The sequence below is a fragment of the Odocoileus virginianus genome, chromosome 4, assembly GCF_023699985.2.
Source record: "Odocoileus virginianus isolate 20LAN1187 ecotype Illinois chromosome 4, Ovbor_1.2, whole genome shotgun sequence".
NCBI lineage: Eukaryota > Metazoa > Chordata > Mammalia > Artiodactyla > Cervidae > Odocoileus > Odocoileus virginianus.
The window spans coordinates 46,360,055-46,382,325 of record NC_069677.1 but is presented as its reverse complement, the minus strand read 5'-3'; the positions used below and the strand labels follow the sequence as shown (position 1 = coordinate 46,382,325).

At 38.6% G+C, this 22,271-nt stretch overlaps 1 protein-coding gene across 1 annotated transcript in view; it reads left to right on the top strand.

The window, feature by feature from the left end:
- PPM1L (protein phosphatase, Mg2+/Mn2+ dependent 1L) overlaps positions 1 to 22,271 on the top strand; it is a 319,652-nt gene that overhangs the window by 209,956 nt on the left and 87,425 nt on the right. The window contains exon 2 of the mRNA XM_070466500.1: positions 8,724 to 8,898. Coding sequence (XP_070322601.1) covers positions 8,724 to 8,898 — 175 coding nt within the window. The remainder of the gene's footprint in view (positions 1 to 8,723; positions 8,899 to 22,271) is intronic.

The window sequence follows — 22,271 nt, the reverse complement described above, 5'->3', positions numbered from 1 at the left end:
TAAAAGTGTAAACTAAAGTTTTGGTTCCACTTTTTCATTTGCTTGTCCAAAAAGATTGTCTGATTTATATTCCAATCACAGTGTAGAAGGCCAGTCTTCCTTTACTTCAGGCTTTTTGTCTCCTTGCTTTAATCGTTTTTCTGTTTCAATGCATTGTAAACTCAATTTCAAGCAAATTTCATTCTTCCGCAAACAAGATTTGATAATTTATTCACTCTTTTTGACTTCCTTGGAGGCTCAGGTGGTAAAGCGTCTGTCTACAATGCAGGAGACCCGGGTTCGATCCCTGGGTCAGGAAGATCCCCGGGAGAAGGAAATGGCAACCCACTCCAGTATTATTACCTGGAAAATGCCACGGATAGAAGAGCCTACAGTCCATGGGGTTACAAAGAGTCGGACACGACTGAGCGACTTCACTTTCACTTTTTCACTTTTTGATGTTTCAGTTGTTTCTTCTTACTAATCTCTACAAGTCAGAACTCCCTGGTTTAACAGGGGGTTAAAACTTCTTCACCTGCCAGCTGCCTCATACTCCTAGTTTCATCAACTTCTTTTATTATTCTTCCCCATGAAGTCACATTCACTACATTACAGATTGCTTTTCTTTCCTCCAACAAGAGCTTCTAACCTCGAAACTGATCCTTAAACTCCATCAGCATTATTTCCTGATTCTTTTTCTTGTGCCGTCTTTAATTTCTCTCCCTAAAGGCTGCTCGACACTTACCATAGCTCATATGTTAAACAAATAGTAACTTATCTCAAGATCCACGTCTATTTTTGTATTGGTTTGTAAAATGCATTTTTCCAATGTTTCAGCTCTGTGGTGTTGGCATGTTAAAACTGCAGGTTTGTGGCAGAGGTTTGTTCTCCCAGCAGTGTCAAATCTAATGTGCTTCACTCAGCAGACACTCAATTAATTAGAATTGGCTGGCTGACAGATTTTCTTTTTTAAGATGAACTGTGAAGCATTTAGCAGCTTTTAAAATACACTAGTTTATTTATTTATTTATTTTTGCACACTCCTCCCCATGCCCTGCAAAATGATTTCATAGACATTGGTTATTTCTTAAAGAACATACGTCTGTTAGAGTTAGTAGTGTTTTTGCATAATGACCAGTATGAGCATTCTACCTAGTAGGTTCCCAGAATTTAGATCCTTAATTTTTCTGCTTCTTTTATCTTTTTCACTCATTGAATCTTTTTACAGGGTTTATTCCAGCCTTTTACTGTCTTCTAGAATGAAGTTGGCATGGGTAATAAAAATGTATGCAAATTCCTTAAGAAGGAGTTTTGGGCACCTTTTCTGCATGGTCTCAAAACTTGTAGCCCATCTTTTTATTCCATCATCTTCCCAGTTATAACCAAAAGAACCCATGAACCTGTATCATCCACTTTCTGCCCTGAGGTTTCTCTGCCAACTCCTGGGGTATGCTTGGGAACCTACTCAGCAGTTCAGCTAAGCAAAACCTGAGTGTTCGGGCTGCGTTAGCACCCCGCAAGGCAACCCTTCACTCAGAAACACTTCCCTGAGGCACTCTATGTGACTGCTCAGAGAGCCCCTAGCAGAATTGAGTTCATTCCCAAATGAAGAAATAAAGGCAAGAATGGAGAAGATCAAACAGCTATGGAGAGGACGTTGTTAAATAGAGCTTCATATGCAGCTTGGTATATGAAGTACACAACTGACCATGTTGGCATGTGGATGATGCTGTGGATTTAAGTTGTTTATTTCCTAAAATAATGGCTCCAATAATAATTAAAGACTAAGTGTAGTTCCATTTGCCAGTAGAAGACCACACCTTTCTTGAGTCATGAAAGGAAGTTCTGATTGCAAACAAGGAATGGTGAATTGTCTGGAAGTTTTCTCTGAAAGCTATCTCAAAGTCCCTGATTCTTGGATATGGTAAAGATATTAAGCTTCTGTGGTACAGAGCACTGAACTTGGTGCTGGGGGAATGCAATTCTTTTATCTTACAATGATATGTAAGATACAGTCTTTACATCCACCAAACTGGGGAGCTAAAATACCTGTACCTCTATAAATACTTGAAAGACTATTGGCTGCTATTAGATGGGTTCACTAACAGAATTTGTAACACTTGAGCCCACTTTGAAGGATGTGAAGGATTGGCCAAATCCATAATCTACCTGTGTGCTATGCTTAGTCACTCAGTTGTGTCTGACTCTTCGCAACCCCATGGACTGTAGCCCGTCCATGGGGATTCTCCAGGCAAGAATACTGGAGTGGGTTGCCATGCTGTCCTCTGGGGGATCTTCCCAACAAGCTAGGGGTCAAACCCAGGTCTCCCACATTGCAGGCAGTTTCTTTACCATCTGAGCCTCCAGGGAAGCCCAAGAATACTTGAGTGGGTATCCTATCCCCTTCTCCAGGGGAACTTCCCAACCTAGGAATCAAACCGGGATCTCCTGCATTGCAGGTGGATTCTTTACCAGGTAAGCTACCAGGGAAGCCCATATTCTGCCTACTTTCACTCAGACTTATTGTGAGGACACAGAATGATGGCCACCTAAGTTGCTGAGAAAAGTATAAAGTGCCACACAAATGCAAGACTCAAGATTGTAACAAAGTACTATTTCTGGAATAGTTTATGAGAATGTTCTGTTTAGTTGCTCAATCGTGTCCGACTCTTTGGGACCCCATGAATCGCAGCACGCCAGGCCTGCCTGTCCATCACCAACTCCCGGAGCTTACCGAAACTCATGTCCATCAAGTCGGTGATGCCATCCAGCCATCTCATCCTCTGTCATCCCCTTCTCCTCCTGCCCCCAATCCCTCCCAGCATCAGGGTCTTTTCCAATGAGTCAACTCTTCACCTGAGGTGGCCAAAGTATTGGAGTTTCAGCTTCAGCATCAGTCCCTCTAATGAACACCCAGGTCTGATCTCCTTTAGGATAGACTGGTTGGATCTCCTTGCAGTCCAAGGGACTTTCAAGAGTCTTCTCCAACACCACAGTTCAAAAGCATCAATTCTTCAGCACTCAGCTTTCTTCACCGTCCAACTCTCACATCCATACATGACCACTGGAAAAACCATAGCCTTGACTAGACGGCACTTATCAATGTTGAAAGAATAGATAAGTAATCCTATTTTTTAATTTTGTTTTTCACTTCACTTTTAGAATTCCAGTGAAAGTTTAAAATTTAAGCTGCTCTTTGTACTATTACTTGTGCCATAATTACAGTCTCAGTTAATAACATGAATGCCTGTTTTTTTATTGAGATATAATTGACTTATTAGTTTCATGTGTACAACATAATGATTCAATATTTGTGTATATTGTGAAATGATCACCACAGTAAGTCTAGTTAATCACACATCATTGTGCATATTTTTCTTTTGATGCAAACATTTAAAATCTGTTTTCTTATCAACTTTCAACAATGCAATACAGCATTATTAACTGTAGTCACCATGCTGTATATTATAACCCCAGGACTTATTTTATAAGTGAAGGTTTGGTATCTTTTGACTACTTGCACCCATTTTGCTCACTTCCAGCAATCACCAGTCTGTTCTCTATATCTGTGAGTTTGGTTTTTGTGTTTTTATTTTTCACACATGAGATCGTGTGGTATTTTTACGACAGCCAGCCTACTTTTTAGCACAGATTTTTGCTAGAACATAAGGTTTTAACTGACATTTGGATCCACTTAGAGAATCACCTCAGTATAAAGGTGATTTCTTGAAATATCTTGAAAGAAGCTTCTATTTTGCTAGAGTTGTTTCTTTCTGTTCTTCTTAAAAGTCTTTCCCAGTGGAAAGAACTCTCTACAGTAGTCTTTGAGTGTCCACAGAGAGTTAGTTCCAGGACCCGCTCAGATGCCAAAACCCAAGTCACTCAAGCTGCATATTAAAAGGTGTAGTACTTATATATAACCTATGCATGTGCTTTAAATCATCTGTAGATCACTTAGAATACCTAACACAAAGGAAATGCTATGTAAATAGTTGTTAGATACCATGTAAATCCTATGTAAACAGTTGCTGGCATGGCAGATTCAATTTTTGCTTTATGGAATTTTCTGAATTTTTTTTTTAATTTTTAAAAATTGAAGTATAGTTAACACACAACAATATGTTAGTTTCAGGTGTCCAACATAATCATTTGACAATTAAATGTATTACAAAATGATCCCCACAGTAAGTCCAGTAACCATCTGTCACCAGACGAAATTTTTACAGTGTTATCTGCTACAGTCATGCTCTGAGATATTGCAGGTTTGGTTCCAGACCACTGAAATAAAGCTAATATTGCAATAAAGTGAACCATACAATTTTTTTTTTTATTTCTGAGCACATATAAAAGTTATTATAGCCTATTAAGTGTACAGTAGCATTATGTCTAAAAAAAGTACAATGTACATACCTTTTATTTAAAAAATGTTTTTGTTCAACTGCTCAGTCGTGTCTGACTCTTTGTGACCCCATGGACTGCAGCAACTAGGCTTCTCTGTCCTTCACTATCTCCTGGAGCTTGCTCAAACTCACATCCATTGAGTTGGTGATGCCGTCCAACCATCTTTTCTTCTGTCATCCCTTTCTCCTCCTGCCTTCAATCTTTCCCAGCATCAGGGTCTTTCTAATGAGTTGGCTTTTTGCATATCAGGTGGCCAAAGTATTGGAGCTTCAGCTTCAGCATCAGCCCTTCAAATAAATATTCAGTATTGATTTCCTTTAGGATTGACTGGTTTGATCTCCTTGTAGTCCAAGGGACTCTCAAGAGTCTTTCCAACACCACAGTTCAAAAGCATCAGTTCTTTGGTGCTCAGCCTTTTTTATGGTCCAACTCTCACATCGATACATGACTACTGGAAAAACCATAGTTTTGACTAAATGGACCTTTGTCGGCAAAGTAATTAAAAAATACTGTATTGCTAAAAATTGCTGACCACAATTTTACAATGTAGGACTGCCACAAACCTTCAGTTTGTTAAAAAAAAAAAAAAAGAAAAAAAAAGCAATAAATGATAGTATAGTAAAACAAGGAATGCGTATATATTCCTTATGCTGTATAGTACATCTCCGTGATTTATTTATTTTATAACTTAAAGTTTGCACCTCTTAATCCCCTTTACCTATTTCACCTAACCTCCCATTCTATATCCTCCACCTCTTTATATCCATGAGTTTGTTTTTCTCTTCCTTGGTTTGTTCATTTGCTTTTTAGATTCCACATGTAAATGAGATCACATAGTATTTGTCTTTCTCTGCCTAATTTATTTCACTTAGCATAATACCATTTTGCTGCAAATGACAAAATTTTATTCTTTTTCATGACTGAGTTATATTCCTTTGCACATATTTACCAGATCTTCTTTTATCCATTCTTCTATCAATGAACTTCTAGTTTACTTCCATATCTTGGCTATGCTTTCCTGGTGGCTCAGATGGTAAAGAATCTGCCTGCAATGCAGGTGACCTGGGTTTGATCCCATGGACAGAGGAGCCTGGTGGGCTACACTGGATGGGGTTGCAAAGAGTCGGACACAACTGAGTGACTAACAGACACACAAATACACAAGATAGGCTGCTGGAACTGTCCCTATGGTTGTGTGGACTTTCTCCATGATCCAACAGACATTTTTAGGTTGTTTCCATATCTTGGCTTTAGTAAATAGTATTGCACTGAACATATGGCTGTTTTGAGTTAGTGGGTTTTCTCTCCCCTTGGTTAAGTACTCAGAAGTGGAATTTCTAGATTGTTTGGTAGTTTTTTAATAGTATTTTTAAGTTAACATGTTGTTTCATCTTTGGCTGCGCTGGGAGTTCATTGTTGTATACAAGCCTTTCTCTAATTGCAGCAAGTGGGGGCTACTGTCCAGTTGTGGTGTACAGGCTTCTCATTGCAGTGGCTCCACTGGTTGTGGAGCATGGACTCTAGGTATTCAGGCTTCAGTAGTTGCAGTGCACAGACTTAATTGCCCTCGGCATGTGGGATCTTCATGGACCAGGAATGGAACCCACGTCGCCTGCATCGCATGGTGGACTCTTAACCACTGGACCACCAGGAAGCCTCGTGGTTCTGTTTTTAATTTTCAAGGACCTTCATGTTGTTTTCCATAGTGGGAACACCAACTTACACTCCAGCCAGCAGCGCTCAAGGGTTCCCTTTTCTCCATATTCTCACCACCACTTGTCATTTGTTGTCTTTTTGACGACAGCCATTCTGATAGGTGTGAGGTGATAGCTCATTGTGATGTTGATTTGCATTTTCCTGATGATTAGTGACTTTGAGCATCTTTTCATGTGTCTGTTAGCCAGCCATCTGTGTGTCTTCTTTGGAGAAATGTCCATTCAGCTTCTCTGCCCATTTTTAAAATGGATTTAAAAATAATTGAATTGTATGACTTCTTTATATAATTTGGACAATAACCCCTTATTGGATCTGCCATTTACAAACATCTTCTCCTGTTCAGTAGGTTGTCTTCTTGTCTTGTTGATGGTTTCCTTTGCTGTGCAGAAGCTTTCTAGTTTGATGTAGTTTTACTTTTGTTTTTTTGTGCTTTTGTTTCCCTGGCCTGAGGAGATAAAGCCAAAAAAATATTGCTAAGATCAATGTCAGAGACCATACTGACTGTGTTTTCTCCTAGGGGTTTTATGGTCTCAGGCCTTAAAGTCTGTAATCCATTTTGAGTTCATTATTGTATATGGTGTAAGACAACGGTCCCCTTGCTGTGGGCCTGGTTGCCACTGTTGGAAATGTTCTGGTATGACCCGTAGAGTGAGACCCACTGTGGGGGTATGCTGGTGCCCGCCAAGGGTGCCTAGTCGGGCTGGCAAGTTTGTGGGCCATGTTGGAGGGGCCCTGGTGCTGGCCGAGGGCACTCACCCAGACTGGTGGGGCAGGTTTCTTTCCATATATTTTCCACCTGCAGCTGATTGAAGCCACAGATTTGGAACCTATAGATAAAGAGGGCTGACTGTCCATGAAATGATACTGTTTTAGAAATGAAATGCAAACATTTAACTCCACTTTAGTAAAAAATATTGGCTCTGTTCCAAGACTTAACATCACGATTTTAATTAGAAGAGTATATCAGTGGACACAATGGGAGGAAAATGTGTGGTTTGCTTTCAGTAAAACTGAATACACCAATACTTGTTCAGTGTGCATTACGGAATTATTTCTTGTTCCTCATAGATATTTCCAAGGGAAAAAAATCAAAGACACGTGTTACACTGAAGAGCAAGGTAGTGTGAATTCTGAAATAGTTATTCAAATAACTATTTGAATAGTTATCTGCAGTGTGTTTCTTCATTTTCCATTGTCAGGAGAAAATTGTTATTAAATTCTTGAATTAAATATGTTGCACTAATGTGCTTAGTCCATTTACATTTTATGGGATAATTGTATTTGTTCTGCACTAGGTAGCTGGCAGAGAAAACGAGTGGTGTTTGGTGATATTTTAAAGTTGTAGTTACATCAGCAACCAACTTGGAGGATCTAAATATAAATCTGGAAATGAAGTGTTGTGTGCTATATTTGGCTGCTCTGAAGACTGAAATGTAGTTTTTCCCATCACTTCCCAGTGGGTTTTTCCAGAGAGTCAGTTGTCGTTCTTCTGGCAAGTTTTTTTTTTCATCCTAAATTGTGCTAACCTTTAGAAGGAAAACTACAAAAGTTACCCCCAAAAAAACATATTTTAAAGATAATGTTTTTAATTATGGGAATTTTAAAAAAATATGTAAATGTGTCTTCACCTTATTCTGGGCCCATACCCCAGAGACAATACTGTTTAACAATTTCTCTTATTTTAGTTTTCTAGTAATTGTGAATATAATTGTAAATTATATATATATATATATATATATATATATATATATATGCCTTCATTTATTTGATCAACTTTAGACCCTCTACGTATAATGCAGGGCTGCACTATAAGAAGATGCCAACACTCTTGGCATTCTCAGATGTGTTTTAAGAATTTAAGAACTCATTCTTCTGAGTCATACATGCTGCTCTATTACTTAATTTCTCCCTTGAAGTTCTACTTAACTTTAACTGTGATTCTCAGCTGGAAGGGAGAAAAGTATGCTATGGCCTCCGTCCAGCAGAAGAATGTATCAGAATCTTTGGGAAGGTCTTTTTCAGATGTCTTCCTTCCTACCTCTTAAGGGAAGCTCACTTGCTTGGTTGAAAGTCACTGTGTGTGATTTTGGGTGCCACTAGTTGAGAGTTTATTATGCAGATAGTCCAGAAGCAGGGAAAAAAGTTCAGAATAATATATATATATATATATATATATATATATATATATATATATAATATATATAAAAATATATATATAAGCAGAGATGTGGACGCCACAGCATGGGAGGGCTTCCTGCTCAGATGAGTTACTAGCTTCTGTATTCTAGACAAGGGTGAGTCAGATTATCTCCAGTAGAATTACTCTCACTGGGCCTTCCAGGTTCAGTGGAATAGTTGAAACTCTGAGGTCTCACTCCGTAAATGCCAGTCCGCATCTTTTATACCTTTAAACCTGATGGAAAACTCTTAAAAGTCTGTGATTTTGTGTATTTGGCACCTTAACTTGGTACAGTGGAGTCTAAAAATGACAACAACAGTGACAAGGACATGTTTGTGTAAAGAGCTGGTTCCACAGTACTCTTGAGTTCTCACTACAGCACCTAAAGGGAAGTGAAAAACCTAAGATGAGAAATACTAATGGGGTTCACTGTTTGTTTTATCTGCAGACAGCAGCTGAATATGTAAAATCTCGACTCCCAGAGGCCCTTAAACAGCACCTTCAAGACTACGAGAAAGACAAAGAAAATAGTGTATTGTCTTACCAGACCATCCTTGAACAGCAGATTCTATCAATTGACCGAGAAATGCTAGAAAAATTGACTGTATCCTATGATGAAGCAGGTATGTTGGTCTTTAATACATACACACACACACACATGCATGCACACATACAATGTTTTCTTCCTAAAGAAGTTTTTTTTTAGATTTTGGTTACATTTAGGTCCTTTTCTTTGATAGAAGATGAAGGGTAGACTGAATTCAAAGTTATATAACATGGATTAGCAGTAAGTTTCATCTCTGAAGTTTTAGTATCAAAGACTTTAATCAAGAGATTTCTAAAAATGGCTCTTAAATATCAAATCCTGTTAAAATTTTTTGCTCTTTTTTAAATGGAATTTTTCTGGCCTTTTATCAGCCATGTGCTTCTACTGATTTAATCTTTTAAAGTGTCACTTCAGTTTTAGATGTGAGCTGAAAACTTTTATATCCAATAATCCAAGAACTGTTAGTTGCTTCAAGTATTATTTTTTAATTTCAGAAATTTTCTTCTCTAAAGAGTTACCATTTTCCCCCCTAAAGTTTCAAGTTAAATTTGACTTTCTTTTCCTTTAGTTCCTCAGATGAATCCTAGCCCCTAACACCACACTGGACACTTTGGTTTACTGCCTTCTGTAAGTTCATATTATCGAAAAGAGCTTTTTAATGAAGGAACTTACTAATGAAGGCCTGGATTGACCTCCCTTGTAATACTGTTTTGTCTATTACATGGTCTGTCAGCTAAAACCTAATTGTAATGAAACCAGTGCCATATTACTTGGAATTATTAAAATCTTTAATAAAGCTAAACTTACTCAGGAGAAATATATTGATTAAAATGATCATACCACCTCTGCATCCCACCCTGCCACAAAATGGATTAAGAAGTATGGGAAAATAGGTTTCTAATGGTTAAACACTAGTAGTATTAATCCCCTTTTTAATACCAGCATCTTCTGTTTCTCTTTCTACAAAGGAATTGTTATTGTGTATCTTATTTTCTTTCACACGATCTAAACACTCTCAGTGCTGACATTCTTAACATTGGATTTCAAGCTTAGTTAGCAAACAGAAGAGCAAACCTAAAAAAAAAAAATTTCTGCACATGCCTAACCACCAGTGCATCTTTTGTGGTGATTAAGCTGTCCACATTTTCATTCAGACTGCTAACCTGTTTATATTCACAGGGTAGATACACATGTCTAGGCTTGCCCAGGACACCACTACTCTCTCTGATTCTTCTTTGCTTTATTGATTGTGGGAGAGACACCGTGACTTTCTTCTGCCTGTTGGGCTTTTAGTTATTTAGCCTCTGTATTTGTCTTGTTTTTAACATTCTTCTCTTTGGAATGCTCAGTCATCTCTCCTCTCAGTCTATTGGAGTAACGTAAGGCTATGACCAGCCCTGTCAAAATAATTTTTAAAGTTTCAAGCTTCTCAGAGATTATGGAACTCAAATAGTCCATCTGCTCCCTGTCCCCATAACCATGTTTTAAATTTTATTTGAAGTATAGATTATTTAAATATTGTATTAATTTCTGCTGTATAGCAAAGTGATTGTGTTATATGTGGATATATATTCTTTTTCACATTCATTTTCGTTATGGTTTATCACAGGAAATTGATTATAGTACCCTGTGCTACATCGTAGGACCTTGTTTACCTATCTCTATATATACTAGTTTGCATCAACTAAGACTCTCCGTTCATTCAACCCCTTCTCTCTCCTGCTTGGCAACCACAGGTCTGTTCTCTAAGTCTGTTTCTGTTTCATAAATAGGTACATTTGTGTCATATTTTAGATTCCACATATAAGTGACATCGTATGCTATTTGTCTTCTTCTGACTGACTTCATTTAGTATGATCATCTCTAGGTCCATTAATGTGGCTAAAATGGCATTGTTTTTTTTTTCATTGTTTTGTTTTTTTATGGCTGGGTAACATTCCATTTTGTGTGTGTATTTATATACACACATATATATGTATATATGTATACCACATCTTTGTATATTCATCTGACGGTGGACGTTTAGGCTATTTCCATGTCTTGGCCATTATAAATGGTGCTCATATGAATATTGAGGTGCATGCGTGTTTTCAAATTATAGTTTTGTTTGGGTGGGTATATGCCCAGGAGTAGGATTGCTGGATCATATGGCAACTCCATTTTTTTTTTTTTGAGGAACCTCCACACTTTAACACAGTGGCTATGCCAATTTACATTTCCACCGACAGTATAAAAGGATTCCCTTTTTGCCACATCCTCTCCAGCATTAGCATCTTTTCACCTGTCTGTTGACTGTCTTTATGTCTTCTTTGAAGAAATGTCTGTTTAGGTCTTCTGCTCAGTTTTCAATTGAGTTGCTTAGGCTATTGTTATTGAATTATGTGAGCTGTTTATCTATTTTAGAAATTAAGCCCTTACTGGTTGCGTCATTTGCAAATATTTTCTCCCAGTCCATAGGTTGTCTTTTTGTTTTTAGTTTCCTTTATGGTGCAAAAGTTTATAAGCTTGATTAGGTTCCATTTGTTTATTTTTGCTTTCATTTCTATTGCCTTGGAACACTGACCTAAGAAAACATTGGTACAATTAATGTCAGAGAATGTTTTGCCTGTGTTCTCCTCAAGGAGTTTTATGCTGTCATGTCTTATATTTCATTAAGCCATTTTTCATTTATTTTTGTGTATGGTGAAAGGATGTGTTCTAACCTCATTGATTTACATGTGACTGTCTAACCCTCCCAACACCACTTGAATAGACTGTCCTTTCTGCATTGTATATTCTTGCCTCATTTGTTAAAGATTAATTGTCCATAAGTGTGTGGGTTGATGTTTGGGCTTTCTCTTCTGTTACGTTGATCCATATGTCTGTTTTTGTGCCAATATCATGCAGTTTTGATTACTGTAGCTTTGTAGTATTGTCTGAAGTCTGAGAGGGTTATGCCTCCTGCTTTTTTCTCCCTTCAGGATTGCTTTGGTAATTCTGGGTCTTTTATGCATCCATGTACATTTTAGGATTGCCCATTACCATTCTATAATGAGAAAACTGCAACTTGTCTAAAATAACACAGTTAGTTATAGAGCTGGAGCTCCAGCCTCCTAACTACTAATCAAGCTGGGCTGTCACCATATTCATGCAAGTTGTCATTCACTCAGTTGGCGTTTGTGGAATGCACAGCAACATGCTTGGCAGTTGTAAGAAAGAGGGACGAGTGTAGAAACGGCAGAGAGGAATCTGAGATGTAGAAAACAGAGATCTTGCATAATGAAATCTAGCTAAAACATAGATTTATGTTTTATGTTTATGTTGAAACATAGATTTATGACTTTTAGAGAAAATCTAGCTAAGACATAGATTTATGGCTTCTTGAGAAAAATTGCTGACCATTTGGAATACGTACACTCTATAATATCCATAATCTGTTAAAGTTAAGCTGAGGGGATGTGGAGAAAAGGAACAGTGAAAGTGGCTCAAGTTTTCAGTGGAATTCTTTAGGGGAGGGCGTTCGCCTAGACCTTGAAGGACTAACAATGAATGTGGATTCATGAGAAGAGTGATGCAGCCTATGAGATGAAGGGGGCCCAAGGGGACACCAAGGTGAGAGTAAACATCATCTGCCACCTCCCACCACTCAACTTTTCCTCCTTCAGGAATTATTTTCCACTCACCTGCACTGTTGTTGAGCAGTGATTAATCTATGCATGGCCCTTAGGGACAAATACTTTGGCATGGAATTAATGATCAATAAATTCTGGAGCACCAAACGGTGGTAATAGCTACAGGATCAGAGTTAGAGGATCTAAGTTTCCAGCCTTTGCTGTGGCTTAATACTGGCACGATTAATGCCTGAAGCCTCTGTTTCTTCATGTATGAAGTTGTCATAGGGATATTATGATAAAATACATCATATTTGGGCAAGTCCTTAATCCTTCTTATTGCAGATGTCACTAATGCTGAATAAGAACAGATACAGATGTTGTCTGTCATTCAGATCAGTTAAAAGTACTGTTTGAGTTTTTTTCTTGACGTGTAGTGTTTAGAGAGGCAGAGGCACATTTTATTTTATTTTATTTATTTTTTTTTATGTTTTTTATTAGTTGGAGGCTAGTCACTTTACAATATTGTAGTGGGTTTTGTCATACATTGACATGAATCAGCCATGGATTTACATGTGTTCCCCATCCTGATCCCCCCTCCCACCTCCCTCTCGACCCGATCCCTCTGGGTCTTCCCAGTGCACCAGGCCCGAGCACTTGTCTCATGCATCCAACCTGGGCTGGTGCTCTGTTTCACCCTAGATAATATACATGTTTCGATGCTGTTCTCTTGAAACATCCCACCCTCGCCTTCTCCCACAGAGTCCAAAAGTCTGTTCTATACATCTGTGTCTCTTTTTCTGTTTTGCATATAGGGTTATTGTTATCATCTTTCTAAAGTCCATATATATGTGTTAGTATACTGTAATGGTCTTTATCTTTCTGACTTACTTCACCCTGTATAATGGGCTCCAGTTTCATCCATCTCATTAGAACTGATTCAAATGAATTCTTTTTAATGGCTGAGTAATATTCCATGGTGTATATGTACCACAGCTTCTGAGGCACATTTAAAAAATGATCTTCAGAACCTTTGAGAAGTCAAACAGCATCTATTTGTTAAATCATTCACTCCAGGCTCAGTTTGCCCTTGGTCATTCCTGCATGAGGTGACACGTTTGGTGGGGACTGTGTGTATGCATGAATAAATGAATGTTGCTGTGTGTTGTGAATCAAAACACTGCTTCCTCCTCCCATATATGAATATATGAATGAGTTTATTTCTAAGAAGAGAAAATATGAAGTTACTGCTCTTTAACAGAAAAAAAAATGTCATCATCATACAAAGTAATCAGGACAGAAAATTGGAAATAGTATCCAATACCTTCAAATATAAACATGCTACACTAAGCCACTCATTAGCTTCGAACCACTTAGCTTCTTGCCATGCTTCCCCAGTTTTACTTCCTCACATTTTTAAGTCAGCTCTCCCAGTTTTAGGCAGTAGTTAATTGCTAATCAGACAACTTCCTGGTAGCTAGAGAGGTTAATTTGTCTTTAATGCTCATCCACTGATAAATCAACCTGAGTAACTTAATGACAGTTACTGCCATATGTGGCTTCTAAACTTCTAAAACCGAATAGTGACAAAAAGAAAAAGTCCTTCAGTGCTTGTCCAGAAGCAGTAACTCACAACCTTTTCTCCCTCCCTTCTCTTTCTTTCTCTCAGTATCCTCTTGCCCCCTTTAAGTACATACCTATCCTAATGCCTTACTCATTCACAATTCAACTCTCCAGCAACCTGACAGACTTGAAAGCCAGCCAAAAATGGGAAGAAAGCTAAAGCCACATGCAGCCATACCATGTCACAGGAGCTATAGATTCTCATCTAGGATCTATATATTATTATTTTATATATTTCTGACCAGTGAGGTTATATGTTCCAATATAATGCATTTTTTTATTATTCTTCTTTCTGAAATTGAGTGTTACATTTTTACTGCAGAAATAGAAATATATATAGTGGTATAATAAGAGACTAATAATTATCTGTAATCCTGCCATGGTAAACAATCTTGGTGTACTTCCCTCAATCTAAACATTCTTGAGATTTGAGATTTTGTACATTTTTCATATCTTGCAGTTTTATATCTTTCTTTTTTTTCACTTAACATTATTATCTAAGTGGTTCATTTTATTAAAACCTCTTCATGTGAAGGTAATTTTAATGGCTGCATAATGTTCTATTCTTTGAAATTGCTACTCACTAAACATTTCTTAGAAGGAAATTGCTACTCACTCCCATTTCTGGAGTGGCAACCCACTCCAGTATTCTTGCCTGGAAAATGCCATGGACGAAGGAGCTGGGTAGGCTACAGTCCATAGGGTTGCAAAGAGTTGGACACGACTGAGCGACTTCACTTTCACTTTCAAACATTTCTTATGTTGAATGATTATGGTTTTGGTTTTGCTGTTATGAATAATGCTGCAGTGAATATATACATTTGTCTACATTTCATATTACTCTAGGGAACAGACTTTCAAAAACATGAATTTAGAATTAGAAGGTAGGGAAGGGGATAATGCTTAGAGCAGAGCCTCAGAGTAGCAAGGAATAACAGCAAAGAGTAAATCCATAAAAAGTAGTCATCATATGGCCCTACACTGTAATTCAAATCAGCATTCATAGACCCTGCATTATAGAGCTGACATCATCGATCTGCTTAACAGTGACCTTCATTCACAGAGAAAAGGTTCAATAATGTTAATTATATTCTGTATATAAAAATAGGAATTGTATGAATATAAACCACTTTAGATTTTCATCCGGTTGGTTTATTTTTAAGTCAGACTATTATAGGAATAAAGATTTTTGTGGTATAATTGAAAGAATTCTTGGAGCCAGAGACCCAGATTCTGTTCCTAACTCTGCTGCCAACCAGGTGTATGACCTTGATTAAGTCACCAAACCTCCCTAAAGCCTATTTCCCTAGAAATGGAAGGTGTGAATAGGATCTCATAGATGTCTTCCATTTCTAAAACTATGATTCTGGTCTTTTGACATGGAAAACTCAGGTAGGCATAGTTTCTGGAAGGTTGCACGTAGCTGCTTCATGAATCTTCTGCTTGCTCATTTGCCTTTCTCCTCTCTTCACAGATATCCAATGTAATTTGTTTAAGAACTGACTAGAAGACAACTGTCACTTAGCTTTTATGGCATGTACACATGAATTTGCTCAGGCATGCTTTTGTTGGTAAGGTATGGAGTGAGACTGTGTGAGTGAGGCAAAACCAGATTTTGGGAGGAAAGGTTCTGAGCCATCATTCATGTATTCTTGTTAAGGCTGCTTAGATTTTTTAAAAATTAATTTATTTATTTTAATTGAAGGCTAATTACTTTACAATATTGTAGTGGTTTTTACCATACATTGACATGGATCAGCCACAGGTGTACATGTGTTCCCCATTCTGAACCCCCCTCCCACCTCCCTCCCCATCCCATCCCTCTGGGTCATCCCAGTGCACCAGCCCTGAGCACCCTGTCTCATGCATCCAACCTGGACTGGCGATCTGTTTCACATGTGATAATATACATGTTTCAATGCTATTCTCTCAAATTATCCCACCCTTGCCTTCTCCCACAGAGTCCAAAAGACTGTTTTATACATCTGTGTCTCTTTTGCTGTCTTGCATATAGGGTCATCATTACCATCTTTCTAAATTCCATATATATGCATTAATATACTGTATTGGTATTTTTCTTTCGACTTACTTCACTCCGTATAATAGGCTGCAGTTTCATCCACCTCATTAGAACTGATTCAAATACATTATTTTTAATAGCTGAGTAATATCCTGTTGTATATATGTACCACAGCTTTCTTATCCATTCATCTGCCAGTGGGCATCTAGGTTGCTTCCATGTCCTGGCTACTGTAAACAGTGCTGTGATGAACATTGGGGTACACGTGTCTCTTTCAATTCTGGTTTCCCCAGTGTGTATGCCCAGGAGTGGGATTGCTGGGTCGTATGGCAGTTCTATTTCCAGTTTTTTAAGGAATCTCCATACTGTTCTCCATAGTGGCTGTTCAAGTTTGCATTCCCGCCAACAGTGTAAGAGGGTTCCCTTTTCTCCACACCCTCTCCAGCATTTTGATAAGACTGCTTAGATTTTTTTATTAGCACTTATTAATACTAAGCAAAATCTATACTAAGCAAAAACCATAAGAAATATGGTTTGCTTTTGATCCACTAATGTTTTTATTTGAATGAGGTACAAGTTCATACACATATCAATAGATTGGATTTAGCAGAGAGAAATTTCCAAGGAAAAGAGTTGCATGATTTGAAGGAATCAAAATAGCATTCTACACTGTCCCAGAGAGCATCATTAACCTAAGTATTTAGTGTTTATCATAGTGGGCAATAGTGGTAAAGAACCTTCCTGCCAACACAGAAGACATAAGAGACCTGGGTTCGATCTCTGGGTCGGGAAGATTCCCCTGGAGGAGGGCATGGCAACCCACTCCAGTATTCTTGCCTGGAGAATCCCGTGGACAGAGAAGCCTGGTGGATTACAGTCCCTAGGTTTGCAGAGAGTCAGACACGACTAAAGCTATTTAGCACGCACACAGAGTGGGCAAAAGTTGAAGGGTTGAAATACCTCAAGAGCGAATTTTTTTCTCTCATTATTTACTTTTATGCTTGTATGTTATTCATGTCTGTCTTTGTTGTTTAGTAGTTTGGTCATGTCCAACTCTTTGTGACCCATGGACTATGGCATGCCAGGCTTCTCTGTCCTTCATTATCTCCCGGAGTTTGCTCAATCTCATGTCCAGTGAATCAATGAAGCCATCCCTAACCCTAACCCTAACCCTCTGTTACCCCCTGCTCCTCCTGCCCTCAATCTTTCCCAGCCGCAGTGTCTTTCCCAATGAGTTGGCTCTTCATATCAGGTGACCAAAGTATTGGAGCTTCAGTTTCAGCATCAGTCCTTCCAATGAATAGTCAGGGTTGATTTCCTTTAGCATTGGCTGGTTTGAACCCCAAGGGACTCTCAAAAGTCTTCTCCAACACCACAGTTCAAAAGCATCAATTCTTTGGTGCTCAATTGAATTAATGGTCAAACTCTCACATCTGTACATGACTACTGGAACAATCTTAGCTTTGATTAGAAGGGCCTCTGTCAGCAAAGTAATATCTCTGATTTCTAATATGCTGTCTAGGTTTGTCATAGATTTTCTTTCAAGGAGCAAGCATCTTTTAATTTCATGGCTGCAGTCACCATCTACAGTGATTTTGGAGCCCAAGAAAAGAAAGTCTGTCACTGTTTCCATTTGTTCCCCATCTATTTGCCATGCCATGATCTTCGTTTTGTGAATGTTGAGTTTAAAGCCACCTTTTTCACTCTCCTCTTTCACATTCATCAAGAGGCTCTTTCGTTCCTCTTTACTTTCTGCCATTAGGGTGGGTTCTTCTGCATATCTGAGGTTATTGATAATTTCTCCCAGCAACCTTGATTCCAACTTGTGCTTCATTCAGCCTGGCATTTTGCATGATGTACTCTGCATATAAGTTAGATAAGCAGAGTGACAATATACAGCCTTGACGTACTCCTTTCCCAATTTTGAACCAGTCCATCATTCCATGTCTGATTCTAACTGTTGCTTCTTGATCTGCATACAGATTTCTCAGGAGGCAGGTAAGGTGGTCCTGGTATTCCCATCTCTTTAAGAATTTTCCACAGTTTGTTGTGATCCACACTGTCAAAAGCTTTAGCGTAGTCAGTGAGGCAGAAGTAGATGTTTTTCTAGAATCCCATTGCTTTTTCTGTGATCCAGCAGGTGTCGTCAATTTGATCTCTGGTTCTTCTGCCTTTTCTAAATCCAGCTTGTACGTCTGGAAGTTCTCAGTTCACATACTGTTGAAGCTTATTTTGGAGAATTTTGAGCATGACCTTGCTAGCAAGTGAGATGAGTACAATTGTGTGGTAGTTTAAATATTCTTTGGCATTGCCCTTCTTTGGGACTAGAATGAAAACTGACCTTTTCCAGTCCTGTGGCCAGTGATACATTTTCCAAATTTGCTAGCATATTGAGTGCAGTACTTTCACAGCATCATCTTTTAGGATTTGAAATAGCTCAGTTGGAAATAGCTCAGTTGAATTTGAAATAGCTCACTGACTTTGTTCATAGTGATGCTTCCTAAGGCCCACTTGACTTCACACTCCAAGATGTCTGGCTCTAGATGAGTGATCACACCACCCTGATTATCCAGGTCATGTCTCTCTAAGTAACCTCAAATTTCTGATAATTTTTTTCTAAAGTTTGGGCATGAATAAATAATCTACACATTCTCTTGTTAAGGATAAAGTAGTGTCACTTGTAATGCCTTGTGTTTGAGGGAATTGTGAGAAAAATAGGTCCATTTATTTGAGAATGATACCTGGTTGCACACTCAAGAACCCCAAGGCATGGGAAACAGAAGTAGAAAGCACCTCCTTTTCCCTTTGGGAAGAGCTAAGTCTGCTCGTAAGTGGGTGGACCCTCCAGCAGGGGAATCTTGTTTTGGGTCTGGAAACATTTGCCGAAGTTGATGCTTTGATCTCTTTCTCAGAGTTAAATCTAAGACCGGCAAAGTTTTATTTGTTCTTCCAGTCCACTAGAAACCTAGACAGCTTTCCAAGGATCACATCTGTCTACCACGTAGAAAGAGCACTTAGAGGTAAAAAGTGGGCCAGACAGTGCAGATGAGGTAGGGAAAGAATTCAGTCAGCTGTTTATTGTGTTCATCCGGGCATCAGTTCAGGCTGGGGGCCCACAGATCCATTGACAAGTGTCAGGCAGTGACGTCCAGCTTTCCCAGAGGAAGGAAGGAAGGAAGGAGGGACAGCGTGAAGCTGTCGGCCTTTGCTTGGTGATTGCCTGATGCAGTCCTCTGGTAGGAGTTCCTGAGAGCTGAGCGCCAGCAAAGCTACCTGCCATGAGGACACACCAGGTACTGTAATGTACTTTTTGAAGAAATGGCTTTTTAAAAGGGTGGCGAATGTGCTGTGAGCAATTTAGGAAGTAGCAGGAGGGGTCCCTCCTATCGAGCTTATTTTCTTCTTCTTAATATAGCTGGTACCTAAACGTTATATCTCTGATTTAATTGAGCCGTTAGTGTCAGAGTAACCAGTGATCTCAAAAGGAAAGCCATTTACCGTCATAGAGAAAAAATTGAACACACATCGAGAAGCCAAACCCAGGAAAGAGATTGTGAAATATTTAGGGCTCTTCAAGTTTTCCAAGAGCATAAAAAGTGCAGTAAAAGGCCTTTGCAGGAAGTTCTTCACTCTAATAAATAGAGTGAATTTCTCAGTATGTTTCTGAAACACGCCCTAAGGGAAAAGGTGGCTTTAGGTTTCCTTAATTTATGTCTTCAACCAGAACCTTATTTCCAAGCTCAGAAGACATTCTCACCAGAGGCTTTGTCAGGATTTGGAAGGAAGAGAAGAACGGGGAAACTTAAGAAAAATGTTATTAAGGAAAATTTAATATTGGTTGTGTAACCTCTGATACAAACTTCTAAATTTCTGTGAAAAGTTACATATGTTTGATTTTTCCATTATGAGGGTAATATAAATATGTTTTAGAACATTTTTAAACTGTGAAAAAATAGAAGAGGAAAAGATTAGCTCTAATTCTACCACTGAAACATAATGACCATCCTTTAGTATATTTGTTTCTAGTCATTTTTCCTTGCTGCATTTTAATAATTTGTGCCCCATTTGATACCTTTCATTCAGTTAACAATGAAATATAATGGTATTTCTCAGTGCTCTAACAAGCTACTCATAAAAGTAATTGATAAAGACTGCATAGTATCCTACTGAATGGATATGCCACAGTTGGCATCCCCAGAACCTCTGAACATTTTCAGTTTGGCCCCTCTCTTTTATTCCTGTTTCAGTCCTGGTCACCATGTCACAGTTCATGTCACCTGAATTTGGAGGTCTCTTTCTTATCTGAAAAGATGAGAATGGTAGTGTGACTAACAAGAACCTGATGAAGACTTCTGTAATGCGGCCAGTTGTCAGTCATATAGCAGTGGGAGCAGAGGACGAAAATAGCAGTTAAAATCTGCTTACAAACTCAACTTTTTTCTGGGCAATAATACCAGTCTTTTTAACCAAGATGATTTGAATTTCATTTAATTCTTATATTTTCTTATATTGCAATTCTTATATTGCATGGATTTAAAAGGCCAAAAGATAAAGGGCGAAGGAGTAGCAACTAAACAGAGTGACTTCGCCATCTGCAAACTAGGGGACTATCTGCCATGGCTGTTGGAAAGGATCCAGATGCACGATTCACCAGCGCTGGGATTGGTTTCCGTGTTTGTGGCAAGACATTGCAGCTCTCTCTGCTTGGTTTCATTTACCGTAAAAAAACAAACCAAACAAAGGACAATGGGTTGGATATATCCTTATGCCTCTCGCAGCTTTAACAACGTGTGGCTTTTGTCTCCAGTTCATTTAACTTTCACTGGTTCATTTCCTTCTTTACTCTGTAAACACTAAGTGCCCAGGAACCAGGCCCCGTGCCTGCCACTGGGGATGCCCAGATGACCACATGGCCCTTCACTCCAGGTGTGTGTGCATGCACACATGCTCGTGTGCGCATTTGTGTGGTGCCGGGAGGCCAGAGACACAGCGGTAGGAACAGAAAACTTCAGTACGGGGCACCTGGGGCTACTGCGTGTGCTCAGGGGATAGTGAATGGGTAGAGGAGGAAGGGATAGGGTTTGGGATTGAGAAAGTTCTTAAATAAATCAGGAAATGGTAAGAGAACCTATAAATCTCTTGAACTGTTCGTCTTGAACTATAACATCAGTTGCATGTTTTAAAGGCAGGTTTATTGTGAGTGATGCATTTTTTCTTCTTTGCTCAGTAACTGTGGTTATGTATCAGCACCTTATACAGACCTATTGTTTTGAAAATAAATTTTTTTAAATTGGCGTACAGTTGATTTACAATGTTGTGTTTCTGGTGTACAGCAAAGTAGTTCTTTTATAGTTTATAATATTGATAATCTTTTCCATTGTCATTTATTATAAGAGATTGCATATAGTGCCCCATTCTATACAGTAGGACTTTTTGGTTTATTTTATGTATCAGTTCAGTTCAGTCGCTCAGTTGTGTCCGACTCTTTGCGACTCCATGAATCGCAGCACGCCAGGCCTCCCTGTCCATCACCAACTCCCGGAGCTTACTCAAACTCAAGTTCATTGAGTCTGTGATGCCATCCAGCCATTTCATCCTCTGTCGTCCCTTTCTCCTCCTGCCCCCAATGGTAGTGTATATATGTTAATCTCAAACTCTGAATTTATTCTTCCCTCCCCTTTCCCCTTTGGTAACCATAAATTTGTTTTCCACATTTGTGAGTCTCTTTCTGTTTTGCAAATGAGTTCATTTATACTTTTTTTCTTTCTTTTTTTTTTTTTTAGAACTCATAGATAAGCAATATCACATGCTATTTGTCTTTTTCTGGCTTACTTCAGTTAGTATGATAATCTCCAGGTCTGTCCATGTTGCTGCAAATGGCATTATTTCATTCTTTTTATAGCTGAATAATATTCCATTGTATATGTATGCGACATCTTCTTTACCCATTCATCTGTTGATGAACACTGAAGTTGCTTCTACATCTTGGCGATTGTAAAGATCGCTGCTATGATCACTGGGGTACATGTTTCTTTTCAGATTGGAGTTTTCTCCAGATATATGTCCAGCAGTGGGATTGCTGGATCATATAATAACTCTATTTTTAGTTTTTTAAGGAACCTCCATACTGTTCTCAATAGTGGCTGTACCAATGTACATTCCTACCAGTAATGTAGGAGGGTTCCATTTTCTTCACATCCTCTCCAGCATTTATTA